Source organism: Triturus cristatus, chromosome 7 (genome assembly GCF_964204655.1).
Source record: "Triturus cristatus chromosome 7, aTriCri1.1, whole genome shotgun sequence".
Taxonomy (NCBI): Eukaryota; Metazoa; Chordata; class Amphibia; order Caudata; family Salamandridae; genus Triturus; species Triturus cristatus.
In genome coordinates, this window is record NC_140590.1 from 1,360,554,479 (window position 1) to 1,360,582,410 (window position 27,932).

General features: G+C 44.9%; 1 protein-coding gene across 4 annotated transcripts in view; it reads right to left on the bottom strand.

Moving 5' to 3' along the window:
- Positions 1 to 27,932, bottom strand: part of LOC146812060 (protein MTSS 1-like) — a 509,468-nt gene that overhangs the window by 304,475 nt on the left and 177,061 nt on the right. For all 4 annotated transcript variants that reach the window (XM_085619068.1, XM_085619067.1, XM_085619069.1 and 1 more), the window contains exon 4: positions 223 to 307. In XM_085619068.1, the coding sequence (XP_085475194.1) occupies positions 223 to 307 (85 nt within the window). The remainder of the gene's footprint in view (positions 1 to 222; positions 308 to 27,932) is intronic.

A 27,932-nucleotide genomic window follows, 5' to 3' on the forward strand; every position in this document is an offset into this window, starting at 1 on the left:
GGCTATGTCAATTGTAGCTCTCAATCCAATTTCCCCCATACATGCTTAAGCACAGCTACATGTGGCACAAGGATACGCGCAGACCTGGTCAATATGCCACAGGTAATGAAGTCAATTGCATTTATATTATACAAATTAAATATATATATATATACTTAGTTTTTTCATTGTTTCTTTTTCAAATTATGAAGGACGATGAACCATAAAAAATAAAAAACTTACACTGTCAACTGTTTCAACCTGGATTCGATGTTTCTGTGCCTCATGCACATCCTGGTCAGTGCAGACCCAATTTCTTTTGTAGCACCTGGAAGAAACAGCATGTTTCAGTGATGTATGAAATAACGCCACTTAGAAATGTATAGTTAACATTTTATTAAAAAGGCATCAGTGGTCTTTCGGTAAAACTTTGGTAGCAAGAATGGCTGAGAAAGATGTACGGGTAACTTATAACTTCGAACTGTAACCACAGCAATCCTCAACTGCACATACTGTTGTGTTACCGCTCCAAACAAAAACCGCAATACTGATACAAATGCTAGTCGAAGAAGAGGGCGTTGTAGTCTTCCCTTTAAGTAGTCACTGAACATGTACATTCTACTCAGTCAATCAATCAATCCCTTTACTCGATCCACTTAAAACATAGATCATAAAAGTACAAGATACATAAAAAAAAATGACAATTTTGGCCCAAACTCATTTTGACCATTGCACGCCCTCATGAGTAAGTCTCGCAGTCAGCAAGAGATAAACAATACAATAATAAGGCAATTCATAGCTGAAGCATTCTACTCAGTGACGTGGGGGGGGACTGTGACACTGCTGGAAGGTGTGGCGGATGCGACTCTACTGGAGGATGGAGCAGAGAGGGGACTGATGAGCGGGCGATTTTGGTGGAATAAAGAAGTTGAGACAACCACCATCCAGCCTCTCTAGTTTTAAGACAGAGCTTTTCTACAAATGGACGAACAACATTTGAATAACTGAATAACTACTCACAGTGATGAAGTTATTGGGAACTAGTGAAGCTCCCCTTCACCCGATATATGGAGTCTGACTATTGAGAAGACGCCTGAGCTTTAATGCTCTGTCACAGTAAATATATGATGAAGAGTGGAACCACATTTGCGAATTATGATTAGCAATACAGCATTTCATTTATTACCCTCTGGGGAAATTTTGAGGAAAACCTGTGACATATGGCGCATGTTAAGGCGCACTAGAAGAGCAGCATTGATTGACTTTACATGCAGGGCCCAGTGCCACCCCCCCCCAAAAAAAATACCATTATAGGCAACTTGTGAGTCATGCTACTTTAGTAATGCTGGTTAGTAAGGGGCAGGGTTTATTAAAACGTTTCAGGTGGATGTTGGCGTAACTGACGCATTTTTTGAAATGGTTAGACAAACCTGAGTTTTTTTTAAACAAATTTTATTATGTCAAAAGTTGTATACAGTGCAGTGCTCCTTAAACCAGGAAACATCCGCCACATCAGACATTGCAAGTCATTCTCTTTGACAGTTAATTTATACATTTTCATCATCAGTATCAAGAATACAATGTAACATGAACATCTTAACCACCTCACCCCCCCCCCCCCAGTTGCACTAGCAGACATACGCTTTGGTTATCACCACATATCCCATCTTCAGCGACACCATCTCTCCACTACATTTCCAGTCCCTTACCCTAGTGACCACAGATTAAGACAGATGCATACACTGGGGGCACCGGGTCTAGTTCCAGGCCCCGGTATTCTGCCCATCGTTTCCAAATTTTGGGATGTTTTTGCAGGCAACCCCTGGCCTTAAATATCAGGATCTCTAACCCCATGCTGTAATCCAACCAATTCTTCCATGCTGAGAGGGAGGAGGGGGGTTGACGCCTTCCACAGCCTTGCTATATCTCTCTTGTCTAAAGTCAACCCCAGTAACAGTAAGTGCCTCTTGTATATGTTACCTCCTATGCCCTCCATAATATGGAGAATCGTCAGTCTCGGTGAGGAGGGGAGTTTCCACCCCAGTGCCTCCGCCAAGCAGGCCAACAGATGGTATGAATTAGGGACCCCTCTTCTCGTCCACATCGCAGGCACATCGGGGATGCCACCGGACCAGCCCTCCACAGCCTGAGACTTGTGTAATAGACCCGGTGAAGGTATTTGAATTGAATGAAACGTAGCCTCATTGATATCGCTGATACTCTAGGGAAGGCCAGCACGTCCATCCAGTCATCCCCATCCAATTGGCCCACATCCCCCACCCAGGCCCCTCCGAGTTAATTTAGCGTAGTGGAGCTGTGATTCACCAGGGATTGATAAATCTTTGTAATCCTATGATCTTGTAATTCCCCCATGAAAATCTTGGCCTGAATCGGACTTAATTCAGGAAGAGCCTCTAAGCCTGAAATACTTGGGTAAACAGCATGCCGAAACTGGAGGTATTTATAGAAATGAGTTTTTGGCATGTGGTACTCTTGCTGAAGATCTTGGAAAGATTTGAGGACAACACCGCGCATTACATCCCCTAATGTGGAGATTCCAATGTTGTCCCAGCCTTTGAATCCAGCTAGTGCTGCCAGCAAACTTGAGTTTTTTTTAAGTAAAGCGGGGTAGTAACATTGGTCAAAACGATGTTCAGATTCTCCCCTAAGAAATGTGTTCTGAAAATAGTGTCAGATGGTGCATTTCATGGACAAGCGGAGTATAAAGGTGGTTTCATAGGTTTATCAAATCCAAGTTGCAGATACAACAGACTTGTTTGTGGCATTGTGAACGCAAGGGTCTGCAGGCATAGGGTCACTGACAGACGAGAAAGGGTAGGAGGCACGAATAGCCCCAAGTGCTATCTAATCTTGACTGTGTCTAACTTTATTCAATTTTTTTTTATAATATGCTATAAACCCTAGAGGCTGTTGAAAATCAAGAGAAGCTCCTTCCTTGCTTGCATTAGGTGCCATAGAGATTATGGGTGCAGTTTTTCCACACAAACTGGGAAAGTGAGCTGGGAGGCCCTAGGAGAGGACAACAACATTCTTGTTAGTATAAAAGTGTCCTCCAAGGTGGAACTTCTGGGTCTACAAGAGGATTTTGGGTATGTGCGTGGTGCTAAGACTTTGGTCAGGATGGGACTATTATGCTCATTATCCACAATTTTTCAATAATACGCCTATTTAAAAAAAAAAAAAAATTAATAGCACACATTGGCAGTTAGCTCATGCACAAGCACACAGACAATCATCCCAAGACGGGAGACTCAAAGGAAGGTGCACACATACACAGATGTACACAGGAAGGGGCAAACAGCAAGACAGACACCAACAGAGAAACCTGCACATGAATGCACCCACAATCCTATACGCACTCGGGGGCATGGGCGAACGCAGATAGAGCTAGCCACGTAGTTCCTAGCCCCAGGCTAGGCGACCTCCCTCCCCTACAATTCTGGGACCCACGGGCCCGCAAGGAGATATAAGGCTGCTCCTGGGGGTGCAATACAGGAGTCACACAGGAAAGAAAACACATTTTCAAAAAAAGAAACGGAAGCCGCAGATAATCCGCTTTATTTGAAGGCCGCTCCCAGAGATGTAAAATTCAGGCTGGCACCCATGGCTGACTCAAGAAAACACCAGTAAGACTAGGGCTGAGCTGCGACAGGAGAACGCTGAGCAGAGGACATGCCTGCACAGCGACAAGCTGTAGGTCAAGATGTGATAGCAAGCTGAAGGTACTGCAAAACTGAGCTGGGGAGCGAGGGCCATGGAGAACGGGACGGATTGCTTGGAGATCGAAAGCCAGGCCTGAGGAGGTGCGGTGGATCGTCAATGGTCCAAGAGACAGAAGACAAAGGAAGGCACGATATGCACCACATGATGAACACACTGTACATTAAATTCCTGAAACAGCACAGAAGAGAGTGAAGGGCGGAGGCCGCTGCACAAGCGGGAGCAGGATGTGTGTATGGGAGCCTGACCGCCTCATGCATATGGCAATTGGTATTGACTGTTCAAACTGATTACTCAGCTTGCGTCACTAGACCAGGAGGCAGTTGATCAACTACAGGACCCTGCACTGGCAGAGGAGAAGCATGGGCCCAGGAGTGATAACGGAGGGCTGCAGGGCACGGGCCTGAATGAGATTAAAGGGGCAGAGGCAACTTGCCACGGCATAAAGACTGGGGCATGGTGGAGCAACTTGACAGAAGAAAGACTGGGGCATGGTGGCTTAGCATACACACAGGCAGTGGCAACTGATACACTGACAACCTAGCTTATGTTGAGCGAACAACGCTTAAGATAAACACTGACGGAGACATGGAGGGTGGGCTTGGGCACGTATAGTCTGCCCACCCCGGTCCACTTTTTTATTTAATTTGAACAGAAAAGCTTACTGTGATAAAACATTGAACCGACAGTAGAGGGTGGTACAGAGGAAACAGCTTTTGGGGGTTCTGAAGGAATATGGAAGCCTCAAAGTATAGCATAGGGGGTTGTGAAAGCACTCTATAGTTGCACAAGAATGGTGAAACCAAAAGCAAGTATAGACAGCCTGAACCAAGAAAGTCAGTCAACAAAAACCCAGGATGTTGTAGGGGAAACCGCGCTATATCCAAGGACAGATACCTGAGACAGACACAGGGTTGTAGAACAAGCGGGATAAGATGCTGGAGAGTAGAGCTGCTTCAAGGGGGAGATGGAACACGTATTGATACAGCGGCACTGGACCTCATTATCTCACGAGAGGATCAACGTAAATTAGCAGCCAGAGTGAAACACTCAAGGAACGCCTTAACAGAACTGCCTCCTGCTATGTAGATGGCCTACCAAAGCAGAGTGTAGACCTGACTTCAAGAGTTTGCTTTCTTAAATATAGAATGAAAGATGCAGACCTAAGGAGCAGAGGCAACAATATTAGTGTGGTGTGCCTCCTGGAGGGAATAGGAAAGATCATCACCATCACCCATCTATAAAACTGGCTTCTTATCGAGGATGCACCGTAGTCTTTCAAGGTTTCTCTCGCTGGAAAGAACACAAAGGGTCCTGGTCATGCCTTCTTCACTTGGGGGAGCGCCCATGCCAGTAGTGACCAGATTGCTCCACTACAGAGGTGTGTTGTTACAGAAGGCTAGAACTGAAGGACCATATAAGGTTGAGAATAGCACTCTTTCCTGATTCAATGACCGCCATCCAAAACAAGAGAACGTCATATACTGCAGTCAAGAAAACAATGAGGGTGGAGGGGAATAGGGAATATGTAGTTCATAAAAAAACTAAAAGTAATGTTGGAAGGTAAAACTTTGTTCTCCCAAGAACCACGGATGTATAGCACTGACTAGAACAGTACTCTGCAGGTAACGACGGCAAAGCAGGACCAACATGGGACCCCGCCCCCCAAAAGAAGATGACAGTGACTATTAGCCTGCAGAGATGTAAAACCTGTGACAAGAACTCAAACTGAGAAGGAAAGGTTAGCAATGGCGGAGGTAGAAAATGACCAACCAGAATGCAGCCTCATGAACTGGGGGAAGACACTGAAATCTCTAATACAAACTAGGGCTCTGACAAACGCTCAGATGACCACCTAGACATGCCCTAGTTGACTCACAGGATAGCAGATGATCTATGAGACAGGAGTATGAAGTGAAATACCCCATGGAGGGGTGACCACCTGAGTGCAAGATCTAACGAATGCACGATATTGATTTACCGGAAGGCACATGATACACATGGTCCAAGAATTCATGAAGGAACTGATATTGACATTTGATATAAAGGAGGGTGGGATATTGGCCAATGCCTGCGAGCATAGAGAACAAGTTTCCCCAAATATCCTCTTGTTTAGAAATGGTTGGGAGACATTTTGTATTGGTTATACAGGTTTATCGATTTGGAGCGTAGGGCAGTTGCTATTTGGCCCTGGGCGAGGGAAGTTGTGAATAAGTCAGTGTGGCTGGTTCAGCTCATTATGCGTCATTGCACAATGGTTCTACAGATGGTTGCTACTACACATGTGCTGGCTGTGGTGGGGTGTGTCGAATGGTAATTCCCTGACGCAGGAGAGTGTGAGAGGAATGAAAAGTGATGTGTAGAGTCACCAAAAGACAGAAGAAACATTCATATTTGAAACGCATAGGGATTCAAGTGGCTTTCCTACAGGAGACGCACCTCATTAAACAAGAAGCATTAAGGCTCAAGCAGAAATGGAGAGGGGTAATATATACCACTAGCTTCTTGCTTATGCAGAGGAACCCTGATGTGGTTTGGTCAAACCAAACATGCTCTTTCTGGCTGAAGCTATCCAAAATGGGGAAGGCGTGATGCCCTGGTAAAGGGGACACTGGAAGGCACTGAGATAGTGCTGGGGGGTTTCTATATCCGAAATTAGCGATTCTAGATAGACTTGTCTTAGTGCTGGTTAAATGCACACAACATCAAATGTTTTTAGGAGACTTTAATGGACTTCTGGATATGGGGCTGGATAGGTCCACGCCTCCCATGCTGAATACCCAGCTCATTAAAATATCCCAGGGTTTTGCGAAGTTGATAAAGGAATGGGGGTTACTGTATGCTTGGAGAATGAATTACGAGGAGGACAGAGAATATTCTTTTCATTCCTCAATGCATGATGTGCATGTAAGATGGGATAGAATGTTGTGCTTGGGAGGAGTGTACCAACACATCACACACACGGAGTATCCAGGCCTAACTATTCCAGACTACAACCCCATGCGCATGTGCATGCATGCCTGTAGTACAGCAAAAGGGCCCTATCCCCACATGGAAACTTCAGAGGAGGTCACTAGATGACACTCTATTTCGCACATCCCTCCATGATGCAATCAGTGACTATTTCACATTCAACCAAGGATCTGCAGCTACGACACTAATTGAACGGGACGCCTTATAAATTGAAGTCTGGGGGCACTGATAACACAAACGGTGAGAATTAAGGAGACACTAGAGAAGGAATTATGCCTATCAGATAAAACTATGCATGAGCGGGAAAGGGACCAACCCTGCTAACCATGAACAACTTGAGGTAGGAAGGGAAAAACATGCCAGCAATTGCGAGAGGTTGAGATGACAATTATAAGAAATACCTGGCACGGTCATAGGAATAGAGGGAAACGCAGGGAAGCTGACTGGCATGCCATGCACAACCCGAAACAAAAGGGGCCCTAATAACACAAGTGAGGAATCAAGCAGGCCAGCTGGAACTCTCCCAGACAGAAAAGAATTACGTTTTTCTACATTATAATGGCAAATTATATGGAGAGGGTGATGAACGAGCAGAGAAAATAATAGTGGCTTATTTAAATGGAGTTCTAGCTTAAACAGCTGCCAGGGGAGACTAGGTCGATGTTGGCGGGTGGGGGAGGAGAACCAGGCGCTCTTAACCAGAGGAGAATGAAGGGGCTATTCTATCGGAAACAACCAAAAGGTGTGCAGATTGTAGAACACATGCATTGGTAAAGTATAGGACCACACCCTCATGCAGCCCCTCAGAACCATCTCACCTTCCTTTCATAAGTCACTCGGTCAAACAAGTCTAAAGCCGTTGTAGCATGGTAGGGGAACCTAAGATACAGATTACTAATGGAACAGTTTGCAAAACAGTGGGACGGATGAAGACAATATCCAACAGCCACTCTATATTTTGGAGAAAATCCTGGCCAAACTGGATGACTCTTCTAGAAAATGCATACCGATTATAATTTTGCAAAAGAAATGCATTGCATAGCCTACATATACCAATACAAAAATCCCTAAAACTAACATGTGGAATAAAGGCCTACAATGGCATTTTTGCTCAGTTGTGAAGTGATTTCATCACATCTTAAGCTAGAAATGCTTGAATCTCACATAAAGATATAATAACACTTAATGGCAAAGCCAAGAGTTCTTGCTTTTCTTTAAAAGGCCATGCAATTGGCTTTACCGGTAAAGCCAATTTAATGGTTAATTTCATGCACATAAGTGTAAAAAAAAAATTCAAAACCTCTGCAGGTACATGCCAGCATGGCCCATACTGGCGGAGAGTCTGGAATGGTTTTCGAATAATGAAAAAATCATATGAAGGTGGCTGCCAATGTGTGCACATGTGATTGTCTCCATTGTGGCACACCTGCAGCTTTTTGGCATATTATTTGAAACTTTTACTAAACATTGCAAGATGGCGGACTAAGACATTAGAACAGCAAAGGAAAAAAAAGCAACAGATGAGTTAAGGACGGTGGTGCTGAGTGTACAGTGATGTCTGGGCAGGGGTAAGAGGACAAGGGAAAGCTCTGCACTCACTCCGCACACTAAAAGTCTAGGAAAAAATGTATTTCCCAGAAGTCAGCAAAAGGAGGATGCAATACATTTAATAATAATAAGGGCAGAAGAAATAAAATGGACCAAGGGTGGGAATAGAAAGGAAAGACAAGTAGGAAGAGGCATGTATTTGAGATAGAAGATAATGATATCCAATCATGAGCAAGGAGCTAAAAAAAAAGAAAAAAAAACCAACAGATAAAAATATCGGTAGGTGAGACCGGAGAAATTGCTCAAAGGTGACCATAATTATGAATTGAAAACCTAAAGTCAGAGGTTCCATTAAAGATGAAAGAAAAACAATGCTCCTTTGATATGTAAAACAGCTGTGGAACAAATTAGGAAAAACATTGAAGGGAAAAAAGTAAAAAAAAAATCTTACTTATTTCTCAGTACATTCTTAATGCTGGACTTCTTGAAGAAGAACTTGATTTCCTTGGGCATATTGGCAGAAAGACTGCGGACCAGAGGCCTCAAGGTGGTTAAGAGTGTTGCAAATGTGCAGAATAAGTTTGAGACAAATAGTTTTTCTCTGCCTCTAAAGAAATGCATTCTTCACCTGCAGGTACAAACTGATAATCCATCAATATTGTTCTTAAAGTTTAAAAGAGGGAGAATGAAGCCATGACACAGTAATGTCATGGAAAGGACGCATTGCGACATTAAATCAAAAACACAGTGCAACCAGATGATCTTTCCCCAAACTTTGCAGTGTAAAGATGAATGAAGGACACTTGTGGCATAGCAAACATCACGTCAATCTGCATGCCTGTGTACTGGGTAAGGGAAAAATGTTGTTTCAATCAGCTCATCAACCAAAAGACAAGCACATGCTATGGAAGTTAGGAATTGACTAACCCAATGATTGACAAGAGTACTCAACAACTCCTCCATCCAACAGTCAGACACTTCCTTGAAGCTGGGCACACCATTAGGCATCAAGTTAAAGGTGTGAAAGTCTATGGGGGAGCTTGGTAATAATCACCAGGTTGTCACGAAGAAAGGTGATCCAGCATTCATGCAAGCGGGAGAGTTCTCTCTGAACTGCCTGTCAAAACGCAAGACAGCAGTCTCTGCTGGAAGCAGGTAAAATGGTTTCTGCACAAGTGACAGCATTATGCCGAGGATCTCCCCAAGGAGGGACAAGGGAAGGGGCATTCTTGTCACATGTACTTTGCCAAACATTTGCAACATCACATTTATATCACCCATTTTCACATGGACAACTTGTGAACTGTCTCAACATATACCTAATTTTACAAGCATTTCATGTAAAGACATTGACCATAATGGAAGGAACAGAATTAAAACAGCGAGCAAATTATGCAAAGTGGTAGGAAGGTGGAAGTGACAATGTGAATGTTGACACTCATCAAGTCTGTTTTTATAAATACCCCCAGAGTGGCAACATAATTCCTGCATATCTTTTCCTGGATATCCTATTCAGATTACTGTCCAGCAGCCTCGCCAAGAATGTATCAACGCCATGATCCGGAACCCCCCGACAAAACCTAACCCAGAGGGCCCTCTGCTGCGCTCTTGTGAAGTTCTTCCTGATCGCTACCCCGAGCTATACAAAGGGTTTGAAGAGAGTCAAAGAAGTAAAAATGTGCACCTGAAACCAGTATTTCAATTTTTAAAACTGGAAAAGGTAAAGAATGATTTTCACTGCCTACATAAGGTCCAGTCTCTGTGGAGGAGTATTAGAAGCTTTGAGACTAGAAATGGCCTCAAGTATCAGGCAGAGCATGAAGCCACAACAGAGACTGTTCAGTGGTTAGAGTGGGCGGGGTCTAATGGGAACAATGTTCCCAGTCTTTAATTTTACAGAAACAGTTTCAATACTTTTTGTTAAAATACAACGGTTCCTGGACAGTTAATGCCAATGTTCAGGTGCCTTCGGTTGAAAGGGAAGGAAGGGGGTCTCCTGTTCTGTGAAGCCAAGGAAGAGGCAGGCAGAAAAAATAAACAAGCCTTCTCGCCAGGGCCTCTCTTACCTAAAAGACATGTAAATGTGTGTAGTTGGTTAAGTAGCGTTTCTAAAGGCTACTTGGGAGCCAGTATGATGCTTCAATTGGATGGAGCTATTTGACGCTTTGTTGTGACAAAGATTTATTTTTTTAGCAATAATGTATGGGTGTTATTAGCCTCTGCGTTCTAGAGTGTGTATTTCCAATGGAAAAACTTACCACAAAAATTTGCACTAAGCACAGTCCGATTGCAGACTGTTAAATAACTGTGCTAGAGGCTCCTTTCATCGTGCTGCCACTCGGGGTGTTGCCTGATGCAGGGCGTGGCACACAGTATACAAGACCAATGTAGAACTCTGTGAAATCACTAGTACACGCACACTCAGAATGAAAAGGTAAGAGTTTTAATAAAAGATACTCCAGCCTCTCCAATGCGTTTCGGCCTGAGGCCTTGATCACGCCTGTGGTGATGCTGATGGCATGCATACACATGCATCAGGTGCTCAGTTTCAAAACAGTAAACAAACGAAGGACTAGCAGTGCACTGTGCTCAAATACAGACAGAAATCTTTCGGCCATCTTGGAGTGCACTAATAATGACGTAAAAGAATATAAGTATCCACTTCTGCTTACTGTACAGTTACTATGCTCAAGATGTTATGAGTGAGATATCATACCTAATCAAAATATATCCCCAATTGTATGTGTAAACAAATTTGCCTGCATTGGTCCGCGTTTGAGAAAATGTGAGACAGCATATGGTTTTGTATGTACTTGAGACCAACATGTCGGTTTACGAACCACGCAGGCGTGTAACCTAACATGAGAGGCACATCATAGGTCATAAGTACTGGCAAAAAGATGTATACAGTATCAGCGTTCAAATATACTGCCAGAAATGGAGCACTCGGAGTAATAGATGCTGGGCAAAATACGGCAGAGCCGGATAGCATTCATAGTCACAAAATAAAGGCATCTCGAAAAATTCAAATAATGTGCCATCAAAAAATGCCATCACAATTCATGTATTAGTGGCGCTCAGGCTATGTGTGGCCCTACTATGATGTCAAGGATGAATCTGCATGTGCCAATGTCAGTACTGACCACGTATGAAGACAAAGGACAGAGGATAGGCATCGCATATATCTGGGTGTTAAGAGTAAGTGCAACAGGTAACTGCATAAGAAACCGAAGTAGAGATGCAATATGGCTGGAAAAGTAATTATGGCTGGAGCAGTAAAGAGGGTCTTGGACTTTCTTATTGCCCCACATGCGACTTTCTGCGACCAGAATTGACCTTTTCAAATTTACTAGGCACCTTAAATTAATGTCATACTGATGGAGATGCAAGATTGTGATGTTGACACTAGTGATGTTGAACAGATTCTGTGTGATCAGGGCATTGCATATGCATATAGTGTCCATACTGACTTCAAGCCCGAGTCCAAATTGACACCGATTTTGGGTTTCAATATGATAGATGCCTACCATGAGAAGGTAGTGAAAGCTCTTAGGAAACTTATGTTGAAGGGCAATAGAGCCAGTAAAAAGATCACATGGTGACACAGGAAAGCCATTGAGTCACTTGCCAATGACACCTGCATCATAGTGCGTCCCACCAAAAAACGAAGGGACATTGTGGTCATGCCTACTGACATGTACCCCACTGAAGCCAACAAACGACTCAACGACAAAAACTGTTACACCACTATCAGCAAGTCTGACTATAAGAGCACCATTGTCCTACTTTGGAATAAATGTAGAACTTGGAAGAGTAAAGGCCTTATAGAGACTGAGGAATATCAATTTCTTAATTTACCCACCAGATTACCTCCACTGCACCTTCCCCAGAAAATACACAAATCTTCCACCAACCCTCCGGTGAGACAGATTTTGTCATCCAGGAACAGCATCCTGGAGAATGCCTCCAGGTACATGGACCATTTCCTATACCTTTGGTCGGTGCCCTGCCCTCCGACATAGAGGACACAAAGTACTTCCTCAAAAGGATTGAAGGCATTGTGCGGGGACCTGATTTTCTCCTCCTTGTCCTTGATGTTAAGTCACTCTATAAGAGTATCTTACACAAGGATGGGATAATGGCATGTTAGCATTTCCTCAGAGCCAGACCGGTTTGCTACTTTGCACGCACATGGATGCTCCTTGACATGATGCAGTTTTGCCTCACAAACAATATCTTCCCATTCAACAAAACAATATACAGACATACACAAGGGACTGCAATGGGCACTTGCTTCGCCCCCAGCTATGCAAATTTGCTTATGGGCTGGTGGGAGGAGCAGGTGTCCACCGCTCCCGAATTCAGTGTAGAAATTATTAAGATCATACTTTGGTTCAGATGCATAGATGACCTGTTTATGATCTGGCAGGGTAACGAATTGGAGGCGGATGACTTTGTAAAAGTCTGAATTACAAAACTCTGAACCTCAAGTTCTTAGCAAACATGAGTCGAGATCACGTAGTATTCCTGGACGTTGAGATCCACGCACTACAGAACACGGTTACCACAACACTATACAGAAAACCCACAGTAGGGAACAGTTTATTCCATGCGCTTAGCAGCCACCCTAGCCAGTTAAAGTGGAGTATATCTTATGGGGAATTAGTACATGCCAAGAGGAACTGTAGCGATGAGGCCTAATTTTTGACAGAGCAAAATATCATGCTACAACGTTTTGCCCAAAGAGGATATCTTGAGTGCGTCGGAGACAAAGCCATCCAGAGTGTCAGTAGGCGGTCTAGGAACAGGATCCTTTTGGACACAGTAGCAAGATCCATGTTGAGAGCAAATCAGGGGCAATATGTGGGATCATAGTCAAAAACTGGGATCTGCTTAAATGTGACCCTGTTATAGGACTGTCTATGAGTGCTACACTCAGTATCACATATCGCAAAATAGATCTCTGAGAGACATGACAGAATACAATCACCCGTAGGGAGGCACACAACATTAGGACACCAGCTCACTGGGTTTTATATCTTTGGCAAAGCTTGGGAACACTCTACCTACTGCAATGACCTTGCCATCCCGGACACTACAAAACGCAAACGCATCACTCAATTTATCACCTGCAGTATGACTTATACCATATATGTACTGCAATGTCCATGTGACCTCAGATATGTGGGCAGCACATATCTGCGTAAGAGGATCCTAGACGATCCCAGAGCACATCAGAGCTATCACAAACCATGACAAACATTACCCAGCTGCACATCAATTTGAGACACACCACTATAGTGACAGAAAACCGATACGATTTTTTGGCATAGAACATGTCCGTCTTAATCCCAGAGGTAGGGATAGGACAGCTACATTAAGGAAAAGAGAATCCAAGTTGATCATTGAGCATAACACCAAGATCCCTTTCTATCTGAACCCCGATGAGGAGTTATATATGCATCTAGAATAATGTATATAATGAAGATCAGTTTTACTTGCGTTTTAATATTTATGCAGTTTACTGATATCCTTTTTTCTGTTTTATTTGCAGGGAGGAGAGGATGATACTCTCACCTGGCATGCTAGGTTCCAAGAGGAGGCCCTGGCCGGGGCATCCTACCCTATTCTTCCTGGACATCATGGACTCACAGGGTGTTATGGTTTGGTTTTGCACGTTATCACGTTTATTTCTAGATTTGGATGACATGGAAAGGCCTCTCCGGCTGTGAAATGTTCTTCATTCCCTGGCCATTTGTACAGCTTTTGTGGTCCATTAAAGGCAGTATATTTGAACGCTGATACTGTAAACATCTTTTTGCCAGTACTTATGAGCTATGATGTGCCTCTCATGTTATGTTACAAGCCCACATGTTTCGTAAACCAACGTGTTGGTCTCAAATGCATACAAAACCATATGCTGTCTCATACGTTCTCAAATACGGACCAATACAGGAGCATTTGTTTACACATACAACTGGGGATGCATTTTGATTTTGTAAGATTTATCGCTTGCAGCATCTTGAGCACAGTAACTGTACAATACACACAAGTGGATACTTATATTGTGTTTACGTTACTATTCCTACACTCCAAGATGGCCGGAAGTTTCCGGTCTGCATCTGACTACAGTGCGCTGCTAGTACTTCATTTATGGTTACTGTTTTGAAACCAAGCGCATGATGTATGGGTATATGTGTGATCACTATCACCACTGCCCCCATGTGTGATCAAGGCTGTTGTCCAAAACGCGTTGCAGGGGCTGGAGCACCTTTATTGAAGCTCTTTACCTTTCATCCTGAATGCGTTCGTACTTGTGATTTCACTGCGGTCTACATTACTTTTAAATAAATAAAATATATATATCTATATCTATCTATCTATCTATATATCTATATATATATATCTATATATATATTTTTTTTAAGGCACTTGTTTTAATCTTAAAGACCAAATCTCCTTGCATATTGTTCAACCTTCCATCTTATACATGTGTAACACATTATTGAAATAGTGACTTGCATATTCACAGTGCTTTCAGTCACTGTCTGAGTAATCAGAGCACTATAAATGCACATCACTATTCCCCACTGCGTCATCAAGGATTCAGTCGTGCGACTGTGGTTACACACAGACAACTGCAGGGATCACATTAACCAACTGAGCTTTCATGTGGCACAAGAGTGCATTTTCCCACTGGTTATTATAACTTGCATGTATTTCTCTTTTGCAGTGGGTAGGTTACATTTTGCATGTATTTAACTGAATGTGAAAGGCCAACAAAGTAATTATAGATAATTGTATTCATTCTAGCTGCTTCTCTGGCCCCGCCTCCACCCTCACTGACCCCGCCCCCATTCCACTCCGGAACATTTAATGCACTTCAACCACTGGGGTGTTGCCAAAGACCTTGTGGACCACTTCAAGGAGTGTAAAAACTACCCATGGCATGTTTAAGAAGGAGGTGTCCCCTTCAGGAGCCCGGGCTCTGCATTACCGGGTGCATGTCTCAGGCAGAAGGATCTCGATGGCCAAGTAAAGGTAACCATACAATAGATAGCAAGTGGTCAGCGTTCACTGACGGTGAAATGCAGGAGGCGGAGTATGCAAGAGGCCTGGAGAAAGAAAGATTATTGTCGCGCAGTGAGATTCCAATATTCAGGGAGCAAACAAACTTTAAAATGGGGCATTCTGTCAAGCCTTCTCACAAAGAAATGGTTGCACCATGACACAGCAGAACTGGTTGCTACCATTCAGTAGAAGGGACACTTTGGAGTACCAAACAACCTCTCTATCGCAATACCATAGCAACTGTCACTGCTTCGCCTCGCTTCATCAGCCTCCTGCCTCACATGAGAGTTGTGGTTAAGAGCACAATTCCAACCTGTGCAAAAAGAAACAAACCACAAATAAACAGAAAACAAGAGACGACAAAGAGGACAGTGTTGTGAGCGATTTGCACCAGGACCGATCTCCACGCCCCACCTTTGACTCATGCCGCAGCAAAGCAATCCACGAGAACCGGTCTTGTGTGTACAGGTGGGGGAACGTGAAGGAAGCATAACCCCCAAGGATGAGTATGCACTCACTCGCATAGCAGTGGGAGGAGATGCGAACCAGCCAGGGTAAAGATGAGCAAATAGAAGCATTAATGCACTGCAGAGTGTCCAGTTACGAGAGCTTCTGGGAAAGAGGTGAATCCACTGGAACATCTGAAGTCTACAACATAACTAAAGGGCGACAGAAAGCATGCTCAACAGAAGGGCATTACTGTATCCATTTCTAAATGATACATCACTCTTCTCTGGGCCGCCTGAAGCGCCTATTTTTATTTTTTTACAAATTGGTAAGCAAAGGTAAGGACCAAGGTGTTTCTCACCCAAGATAGACCCGATCAAAGGGAGTGAGCAGTGTAACTACAGTGTGCATAAAAACATCTTCAGTCACAGGTTCATAAAAGCAGAGTACGCATAATGTATACTTGGTGTTCATACTCCAAGCCATGGAGACTGGACGCATCACAAAATTAATCCAATGAATGCATGAGGCAGGACGAGGTGTCAATTTAATTAGCTTTGTCAGGTCGGTCAGTGGGAGGGTGGGTCTGGGGTTAACAATTCTGTATTTTGTTTTCTCCATTTTCTTCCCAGTCTGTTTTGTACATTTTACTAATCGGTTATGTCTTAACAACAAATGCTATAAACAGAACTTTAAAAAAAAAAAAGAAAAGCCATGTAGGGCAGGGAAATGCATGCAGAGTTGCTCTTTCAGACACTTTTCTATCATGCACCAGTAGTCAGGGGATCCATCTTCGTCCTCCATTTCTTTTGTTTTTTGCCAGAGCTCAACTTGGAAACCCCTTATCTAGATGTGTTGCGGTGAAATATCATCAGGTACAGCTTTGAATGCAGGTCAGCAGGGACCAGAAATCATCTCAATCTCTGTTTTGAGTTAAAACAAGGAACTGATGGAAAGGAATAAAGTAGTGACTACTGTACCCTAGATGCCCTCAGACCAGTATCAGCATTTGACGGACCTAGAACTAACCTTAGGTCTACCACTCCGCATCTACAGAGTAGATAGAAAGGTACCAGTGACACAGCCCTCAGTGAGGATGGAAACGCCATTAAGACTGAGCTCAGCAGTGAAAGCGAGCAGTGGAGGATCCAATATGTATGTAGACATAGAGGACAACGATCAACGTCACGCTAAGCTCTGATTTCTCAGACAACTTTTGATTTGGTGTGGTACACGAAACATAATAATCCAGAGATGGCACCAGATCTGGTCAGTATAAAAGCCAGATTAGAATGTCTCGTACAGGTCTCTGGATGGGGCAAGAAAGCAAGAGACAAGTACTTGCTTTTTGCTATCGCTACAAAAACCAGCTTGGGTGTTGATTTAGGCTGCCAGAGCGAGCGCCTGATAGTGGTCAATACCCAAGTAAAAGAAACCTGTGGATCAACTGTGTGTACATGTAATAGCATGCGAGCAATGTTGAAATTGATACATAGGGAGTTGAGGGCTAAGGAGGGCTCCAAGGAAGAAGAATATGAGCTAGCCAAGAACCCTTAGGACCCCTTGACAATAGAAAATTGGACAGCGGCTTTTCTAATTTGTGCAAACATCTATTGCGAAAACTATCCTGAGAGTTCTTCGGCCTTCTTTAAGTATATAGATCTGATACTAAGGGCGATGTTAAATTCGAGGGGCAATGCTTGGACCCAATATGATGAGCTTCGGGCTCGCATGGCGCTGGATCCTGGTGCGCAATGGGGGGAGGTGGACTCAGACCTTTGGCGCCATACCATGGGCCCCTCCAAGGTTGGAAAGACAAGCTTTACAGCAAGTGGATTATCTATAGTATATCTGCCCTTTAAAGGGTGCTCCAACTGGGGAGGTGAGAGAGCAACAGGCAAAGGACAGAGTGGGCGGACAGGCGCCTCCTGGGACTTTAATAACTATTTATGCAACAGGGAATACTGCAGGTTCTGGTGCAAACTTCAAAGTGTGCTGTCAGACATGCACTTATCCATCGCTAACAAGCGGGCAGACACACCAGTACTTCATTGGGCATTGGCAACAGCAACAGGTGCCTGGTTGGACCAGCAGCACAGTCAGGCATCAGGAATTAGGGGAGGACGGGGGGTGGTACAAGGACCTGGGGGTAAGGGCTTGTACACCAATTAAACTAGATCAACCAGATTTCTGGCTAGCACACTACAATCAGAAGGAGGATGCCAGATCATTGAGAGAGGGGTTTACATGGGGGTTCCAATTGGGGTATGAAGGCCTGAGAGTGTGCAAATGGGTGAACAATCTCAAATCAGTCAGTGCTTTCAAGCATGTAGTGAAAGATAAACCGTAGATAGAAATATAGGAGAGCAGGATCGCCAGCCCATTTGACAACTGGCCCAAGGTGGATTTGATTTTGTCACTTTTTGGATTCATTCTGAAAAAAAGAAAAAGGGCAAATCAGGCTAATTCAGCACTTTTTGCGGCTAGAATGATGATTTCATCCCTAAAGATCCGATCTCAGCAAAATATTTCTCAGTGGACGTGGCTCTATCATTAGCAGTGAGGGTAAGTCGAGGGGTGCAAATGGCTAAGAGCGACAACAAGTCGGCTTTCCGCTTGCTGACAGTATCCCAGATGACTTTCAGCTGTTGGGCTTTCAGTTTGAAGGCCAATGGTATGTTGACAAGGGTCACCCAATGGTGTGATTAATCCCATGTGCGCTACTTTTAAGTTTTAGTACCTTTCTGCAATGGGTGTTTTCATGGTGCACGGGACACAAGCACATCACACATTATCTCAATGGCTTCTTTTTTTGTGGGAAGACCGGCTCCATGGACTGCCAACAGCTGCTGGTAATTTTTCAGGAGCTCTTGGGGGACTTGAGGGTGCCATAGGCACCAGAGAAGACAGTCGGACCCTTCTTGGGCATTGAAATGAACTATGGGGCAACGGAAGTCGGCCTACCAGAAGAGAAAAAATTGACAATGCAATTGCTGTTGGATGCCATGTTGGCAAACAACAAAGTCACTGTGAAAGAATTGCAGGTGCTGTTGGGACATTTGAATTTTGCCTGAAGGGTGGTGAGAGCAGGGAGGACATTTTGTAGGCGGTTGGGGATTTAATTGTCTGGCTTGCCGATGCTATATCACCAGGTAAACAGGGACTAAGGAGAATTTGAGAATGTGGCACTTCTTGGAATCTTTTACTAGGGTGCCGCTGGTGGCACTGACAGAGGCTGAGTGGATGCACAAGTCTACTCCAACACTGCGAGAGGGGTTGGCTTCAGATTATACTGGCAAAGCACATGATGTGCTGAGAAATAGCCACACAAATGGAAGGAAGGTGGGTGGAGTATCCCTTTTCTATAATTTTTTTCCCCTAGTAGTGGTAGTGATATTGTGGGGAGAGCAGTTAGTGCACTGGAAAGTTGTATTTCGCATTGACAATATGGCTGTGACTCAGGTAGTCAACTAGAAATCAGCAAGAGACGCTCAGTGTTGAAACTGCTGCAGGCTTTTGTGCTGAAGTTTGACATTTCGTTTGGACCGTGCCATGTGCCAGGAGTGGACATGACATTGCGGATGCTTTGTCTCGTTCACCATGGGAGAGATTCCATGGGCTGTCCATGGAGGCAGACAAGAGTCAGAACAAAGATGCCACAGAAGCTTTGGACAGCAAGCAACAGAGAATGCTCCACTTGGTGGTAGAGACGATGGCTGTGTCGGCGAGATGAGCTTATAGTCCAGCTTCGGTGGAGTTGTTAGATAGTGGGGCACAGAGGACGCAGGACGTTTGGGACCGGACAGAAGATGTAGTTCAATTCATGTTGACATTGATTGAGAAAGGGCAGTTCACAGTCACGATCGCAGCCAAGTTAGTGGGCATTGCCTTTTTGGGAAAACTCCTTTGGGGCTACACCTCATAGGTAGGGGAGCTGGGAAAAAGGATGTGGAGGGGTGGGCCAGGGGGCTAGCCACAAAGTGCCATTGAGAAGGCCTCTGACTTGGAGATTATTTTGTGACGTGATTGAGTCTGCCTGGGATCCGTCTAAACAAGGATGAAATGGTTTTGTTCACAGCAATGAGAACCTGGATGTTTTTTGGTGCACTTCAGGTGTCTGAGCTCAGAGGGTTCAGGGTAGGCCCATCCTGCTGCGTAGTTACCCAGTGGGCAGGTTTTGCCCGGAATAATGGGGCACCTGCTGCGGGCACGGTCTCCCATTGGGGCAGATAGGGTTTTTCATCATGTAGATCACAGGCCGGTGTTGGCCTTTCAGCTATGGGCTGTACTACGATATGGGCTGACTCACGTGGGAGTTGATGCAAGGGGTTATGGAGCACATTTGTTCCACATAGGGATGGTGACAGAGACATGTAGAAGAGTAGGGAGAACATCATGGTCTGGGCGGGTAGTCCTCTGAAAATTTCCAGCGTTCTGTTCGGGGGGAGGAGGGGAGGTGTTGAAACATTATCAGTTTTTCAATTATTGTTCTTGTTTTCCAGGTTCAGTTCCAGACCTTGAGGTCGCTTGATTATCGCTATGGATTGTAGAGCACTCGCTTGTTAAGTGGGCCAAAAGGCAGGTGAGGCAGAGCAGACACGGCACAAATTTGGGGCTCTACCTCAACATGGTTTAAGTGTGCTGGCATGGCAGAGGGGGCTTGCGATGTAGGGAGCGGTTACCCTGTTCTAACAGAGTTCATCTTTCGTGCTCTAGTTTGGAGTTATATTTGCTGCAGGTACGGGACGTAGTGGCCAAAGTGTTGAACGTTCATTAGTGAGCGGTGGATAGGGGGGGCTGCAAAAGGCGAGCCAGGGCCTTGTTCTGGATGGCGGTTGGCGGATAAGTTGGCATGGGTTAGCAAAGTTTATTGTTGTTGACACAACAATCCAGGCTGAAAGGGAACAGATAGACAAGCTCACGTCTGGACGACGCAGTTAGTTAGAGGTTAACAGCTGCAGTAAAACAGCATGGGAGGTTAAAGGTCTCAATTGCTGAGGATCAGCCCAGGAGGAGGTAGAGACTAGCAGGTGTAAGTTTTGTGAGGGAAGGGACATTTAGGGGTCAGGGTAATTTAACATAGGTAACATATTTGTACAGTGAGGTTTTAGTTTTGTAAGGCAAAGGCCCTCGGTTTATATGTGCAGTGAACTTGTTTCGATAAAAGCGGCCTTTATCACACAAAACCGGTGTCAGTGGTCTGTACTGCTTCCTCTCTTCCCAAATAAGGTATTGGGGGGCAGCTGACCACAGAGAGGTCTGCCCTCCCGGGAGAGAGTGGTTATTGGAGCAGTCCAGCGGTCGGTTGGGTTCTTTTGGACTAGGAGGTAACCGAGGGGCAAGGGTATAAAAACAGACATTTTGCAATACCAGCCACCATTTTATATTGGTGACACTGTGGCTGGTATTAGGTCCCGGTAGCGTTTTTCCCACCCGCCCAGTCCTAATGTTGTGCTTTTGGGTTTGGTTATATTGAGGTTGGTCTTACTTTGGGCAGGCTTTAGTTTGGAACAGGTGTACGGGGGTGAGAATTCTGTATGGTTGTCGCTTTGAAGCAGGAGTGGTGGGCCGAGAAGTTGGCATGGGTTAGCAAAGTTTATTGTTGCGGACAGTGGCAATCCAGGCTGAACAAGTAGAAAAGCTCATGCCTGGACGAGGCAGGAAGTTTAAGGTTCATTAGGAAGTTAAGAAAGTTAGAGGTTAATAGTTGCATTAAAATGGTATGAGAGGTCAAAGGTCTCAAGTGCTGAGGATCAGCCCAGGAGGAGGTAGAGACTGGCAGGTTTAAGTTTTGTGGGGGGAAGGGACATTTAGGGGTGGGGGTTAGTTTAACATAGGTAACATATTTGTATAGTGATGCGTTCATTTTGTAAGGCGAAGGCCCAGCGTGTATATGTGATGTGCACCTACCTGTTTCAATCACCTTTTTCATACAAAACTGGTGTCAGTGGTCTGTGCTGCTCCCCCTCTTCCCCAAAGCGGATTTCTCCAAACCTTGTATGACCTGCAGACCTCATCACTTACATTCTGCCTTCACATGTATGAAAAATTATGCTTTTAGTTTTGTTCGGATATCAAAATGACATCTTCGTATTTGACAATATCTGTTCATGTTACACGGCTTTCCCCGATTTTATGGCACGACACGGAGGCAAATATTATGCAATAAATCCTTTATTGCTACCACTCAGCAGCAACAAGATAGAAACCATGTTCTTAGAATCAAGAATTCAGAACCTCTAAGAACATTCCAAATATAACAAAACTCCCCTACAATCACTGTTCTCCCTTCTTTTATTGCTGCTGCTCAAGGAGATAAGTATACTTTAAAGATTTGAATTAATTCATAATGCTGAATGACTTGTATTTTGATTAAGAATAATTGAATGTTGTACAATGGGCTTCAATTGAGACATGTATGTTATAGTGTTAGTTTGTTTAAGTTAGATGGCATGAATAGAGTTTAAATATGTAATAAGCTTGGTAATTTAAAAGATAGCCTCTACAACGGATTTTCAGCCCACCAAAGCTGTGGAAAATCTACATTATACCTGTGCTCCGAGTCACTAAACTGAACACGATTTCAAGTCATTTCTTGTTTGTTCTTGGTTAAGACTCCCGAGCCCACACCCTGTTGCTATGCATCCAGTATTCGTGTTTGTGCAGGTTTTCTTCCTTGCATTTCACAACATGATAAGGTCGGGCACCCAGTCAGCGGTTCAGCACCGCCGGCAACACTCGCCATGTGACCCGGCTTCTGTCTGCAGGCCTGACGGAAGAAAGTCCTGTGACTAACACAGGCCCCGCCGGGCATGGGGGCACGTTTGTTTGATCAGCAGGGCTTTCCACTGCAGATACTGCTGATGAGCAACAGGGCAGTAGCAGACCGAAGCCAATATGGAGTACAACCGCTCACCAACCACCAATATCTAATGAGTAAAATACACTAAGAGAGAGAAAAAGAGAGAAAACGAGAGAGAGAGAAAGAGAAAACGAGAGAGGAGGAGAGAGAAAGTGTAAGTGTGTGTCTCGCTCAGCCAACATTGAGTACAACCACTTACCAACCACCAATTTCCAATGAGTAAAATACACGGAAAAAGAGAGAAAAAGAGAGAAAACGAGAGAAAGAGAGAAAAAGAGAGAAAACAAGAGAGGAGAGAGAAAGTGTATGTGTGTGTCTCTCTCAGCCAACATTGAGTACAACCACTTACCAACCACCAATTTCTAATGAGTAAAATACACGAAGTGAGAGAGAAAGAGAAAAAGAGAGAAAACGAGAGAGCGAGAAAGAGAGAAAACGAGAGCGAGAAAGAGAGAAAAAGAGAGAAAACTAGAGAGCGAGAAAGAGAAAAAGAGAGCAAACTAGAGAGCGAGAAAGAGAGAGAAGAGAGAAAGTGTGTGTGCGTTTCTCTCAGCCAACATTGAGTACAACCACTTACCAACCACCAATTCCTAATGAGTAAAATACACGAAGAGAGAGAGAGAGAAAGAGAAAAAGAAGGTGTCTCTCTCTCAGCCAACATTGAGTACAACCGCTTACCAACCACCAATTTTTAATGAGCAAAATACACGAAGAGAAAGAGAGGAAAAGAGAAAGAGAGAAAAATAAAGTGTCTCTCTCTCTCTCAGCCAACATTGAGTACAACCACTTACCAAACACCAATTTCTAATGAGTAAAATACACGAATAGAGAAAGAGAGAAAAAGAGGAAGAAAGAGAGAAAGTGTATGTGTGTCTCCCTCTTTCTCTCAGCCAAAATGGAGTACAACCACTTACCAACCACCAATTTTTAATTAGTAAAATACATGAACAGTGTGTGTGTGTATTATATATATTTATTTACACACACAAACACACACTCTTACCCTGAGATTGCTTTGAAGGTGCAGTGACTATCGTTGCACTCATGACATACACAGGTTGAGAGTGCATACAATACTTCCAAAGCACTGAACGGTTTCCTTCAACTGTATCTTGAACATTATATCGGACTTACAAAAATGCAAAACAACTCGGATCTGAGTCTGAGACAGACTCCTCAGAAAACGGGAGAGTAGGTACCCGAACTCTAGCAGCACTGTGAAGACATACTAATAGTAATAAAGCGCTATACAAATCTCTGTAACATAATAACCGGCGCTAGACATACTAATAGTAATAAAGCGCTATACAAATCTCTGTAACATAATAACCGGCGATAGACATACTAATTGTAATAAAGCGCTACACAAATCTCTGTAACATAACCGGCGCTATAAAGTTTTGACTGATTCGATTCTCTCTTTTCAATCAGTAAAAGTCTGCTGGTTTCCATATATTTGCAATAACTCACGACTGAGAACTTTAAAACGTTGATGACGTTGATAGACACTGGCCCAAACCTTTGAACCATGCGTTTTGGTGGTTAACCAACTTTCCCCCCAATAGTTCACAATTCAGCAAGACAGCAGAGGAATTTATCAATGGATACATTTCTGCAATGAGGCCTCAGCAAACATCGTATGTCCGCCGACATATTTGTGACGATGCTGTACAGGTGCCAAGACCTCGGAGTCTCACCAATTGCATGAGATGCCTTTCAACGCAAACTACAATGCTCTCCTAAACAGTTGAATTATCGGAAGCAAACTCTTACAGCAGGCAAGGAAGTGTGGTCGGAAGTTGCCCACAACAGTGACTGAGACAATGGCCACAGCAAAGCTCAGCGAAACTGACAACTGTGGAAGTGAAGGTGAAGCTAGACTGCCATGCATGCAAATCAGCAGTCTTAAAGTCGCTTTTACAAACATGTCTGCACTAATTCTGGCCATACCAGACAGCTTCTCTAGCAATGAAAGGTGGCAAGATGCCGGCTATTTGATAGCAGATGGATGGTCAAACGTAGAAAAAAACAAGCATTGGCATGGCTTAAAGTTAGTGGCGTGGAGTGTCGAAGAATGAGGGGGGGCAGGGAGTAGAGGGGAGTAGAGTTCAGTGGGTCAGTGGCAGAGTGATGTTGTGGAGTGGCGTATAGTGGAGTGGCAGAGTGGAATAGGGTGGAGTGGGTTCCAATGGATTGAGGTAGTGGGATGGATTGGGCTGAAGTACAGTGGGTTGGGTGCGGGAGTGAGGTGAATTATAGTGGGTGGACTGGATGGGGTGGATTGGAGTGGGGTGGACTTAAATGGGATGAGGTGGATTGGGATGGATTTAGTGGGGTTGTTTGGAGTGGGATGCATTAGATTGGTTTAGGATGGATTAGATTGGGGTAGATTAGATTGTTTAGGGTGGGGTGGATTGGATAAGGTTAGAGTGCGGTGGTTTGAATTGGGGCGAATAAGAGTGAAGTGGAGAGGTGGATAGGACTGGACTGGAGGGGTTGAATTGCAATGGAGTGGATAGGACTGGAGTGGGGGTGGATTGGATTGGATAAGGGTGGACTGGATTAGAGTAGGGTGGAGTGGAGTGAGGTGGATTAGAGTGTGGTGGGCTGGATGGATTGGATTCAGTGGGTCAGACTAAACTGGGGTGGAGTGGATTGGATTAGGGTAGGGTGGGGCAGATTGGAGTACAGTGGGTGGATTGGACTGGACTGCAGTGGGGTGGACTGGATGGGGTGGATTAGATTGGACTAGAGTGGGATGGTATGGAGTAGGGTGGAATGGAGTACGGTAAATTAGATTGGTGTGGGGTGGATTGAAGTGGAGTAGATTGGATTGCAATGGGGTGGGTGGGGTGGATTGGACTGAGGTGGACTGGATAGGGATGGGGTGGAGTGGGGTGGGGTACACTGAATTTGGCTGGATTGGGGTAGAGTGGCATGGACTGGATTGGAGTGAGGTGGTTAGGGGTGAGGTGAGGTGGATTGGAGTGGGTGGATTGTTTTGGATTGGAGTGGGGCAGATTTGCATGGGACAGATTGTTTTGGATTAGAGTGGGGCTGATTTGAGTGGGGACATTGGAGTGTGACAGACTGTTTTGGATTGGACTGAGGCAGATTGTTGTGCATTGGAGTGGGTCAGATTGTTTTGGATTGGAGTGGGGCAGATTATTTTGGATTGGAGAGGGGCAGATTATTTTGGATTGGAGTGGGGCAGATTATTTTGGATTGGAGAGGGGCAGATTATTTTGGATTGGAGAGGGGCAGATTGTTTTGGATTGGAGTGGCGCAGATTGTTTTGGATTGGAGTGGGGCAGATTATTTTGGATTGGAGAGGGGCAGATTATTTTGGATTGGAGTGGGGCAGATTATTTTGGATTGGAGAGGGGCAGATTATTTTGGATTGGAGAGGGGCAGATTGTTTTGGATTGGAGTGGCGCAGATTGTTTTGGATTGGAGTGGGGCGGATTGTTTTGGATTGGAGGAGATGGTTTTGGATTAGAGTGGGGCAGATTGTTTTGGAGTGGAATGGGGCAGATTGTTTTGGAGTGGAATGGGGCAGATTGTTTTGGAGTGGAATGGGGTAGATTGTTTTGGATTGCGGAGGTGCAGCGTGGTGTGGGCAGGTTGGAGTGGGGCAGAGAGTACGAGGGGGGAGAGAGTACGAGGGGGGTGAGAGTACGAGGGGGGTGAGAGTACAAGGGGGGAGTGAGTACGAGGGGGGAGAGAGTACGAGGGGGGAGAGAGTACGAGGGGGGAGAGAGTACGAGGGGGGAGAGAGTACAAGGGAGGGAGAGAGTACGAGGGAGGGAGGGAGAGAGTACGAGGGAGGGAGGGAGAGAGTACGAGGGGGGAGAGAGTACGAGGGGGAGAGAGTACGAGGGGGAGAGAGTACGAGGGGGGGGGGGAGTACGAGGGGGGGGGGAGTACGAGGGAGGGAGAGAGTAGGAGGGAGGAAGAGAGTACGAGGGAGGGAGAGAGTAGGAGGGAGGAAGAGAGTACGAGGGAGGGAGAGAGTACGAGGGAGGGAGAGAGTACGAGGGAGGGAGAGAGTACGAGGGAGGGAGAGAGGACGAGGGGGGAGAGAGTACGAGGGGGGAGAGAGTACGAGGGGGGAGAGTACGAGGGGGGAGAGAGTACGAGGGGGGAGAGAGTACGAGGGGGGAGAGAGTACGAGGGGGGAGAGAGTACGAGGGGGGGGGGGGAGTATGAGGGAGGGAGAGAGTAGGAGGGAGGGAGAGAGTAGGAGGGAGGGAGAGAGTAGGAGGGAGGGAGAGAGTAGGAGGGAGGGAGAGAGTAGGAGGGAGGGAGAGAGTAGAAGGGAGGGAGAGAGTATGAGGGCGTGGGCACAGGGATAGGAGTAGGTAAGTGGCACATAGGTAGAGAGAAAAAAAACACATGTGCTTGCATGGTGTGCTAAAAGGAAAAACAAACATGAGTTCCCCAAAAGTAAGCAGTGGAAGGATGCTGGTCATCCAATCAATAGGATGGCAAAGAAGCTATGGTCCATGGGAGGGACAAGCACAAAAAGTGCAAAGAGCAAGAAAAGCCCTCGAAAAGGAAGCAAGAATATGAAATTGACAAGAAAGTCATATCCACATAAAAATAGATTCCACTGCTGAATAAATATATAAAGCAGGGAAACTATGAAAAGGTATCGTCTGTGACAGAGTAACGTATCGGACAGACTGGGGCTGTTTTAATCGAGAGATCTTCTAACTCAATGGGCACTCGTAGCCTGTTCCTGTCTGAAACTCATGTAGAACAGTAGAAGCTGGCAAGAGATATAATGTAATTTGACTACTACATCTAGGATTCACCAAAGTGCAAAAGGTTCCAGTGCTACAGACAGCTGGAGGTTGTGGGTGGGGGGTTTGGAGGGGTACACATTGTTCATGTCAATACATAAAGCAAGATACTAAGGTGTCCGAGACGCTGCAGTCAATCCCATGGCCTTTTCAGGTACAAGAAAGAATGAAAAGTGGAACAGAGTAAACATTTCTCAGAGACGCCAATTGTACAACAGATGAAATACATACAACCTTTTAGCACTTGAGAGACTTTAAGCTTCCCAAATGAGGAACAGTGGACATTACTTAGAGCTTGGAAAAGCATTTAGGATTAGAAATATGGTTACCGTAAAGTTTTGAATCAACGCATGAAACAAAGTTACCGGGTTTGGACCTGGCCACACAATGATCGTGAGGATATGTCCTGAATTTGCTGGAGTGGAGTTTGATCAGGAAGGTGACAGCCGGGGAAGGAAGGAGTGGAAAGGAAAGGGGAGCTATCCCCCTTCCTACCAGCATCAGAG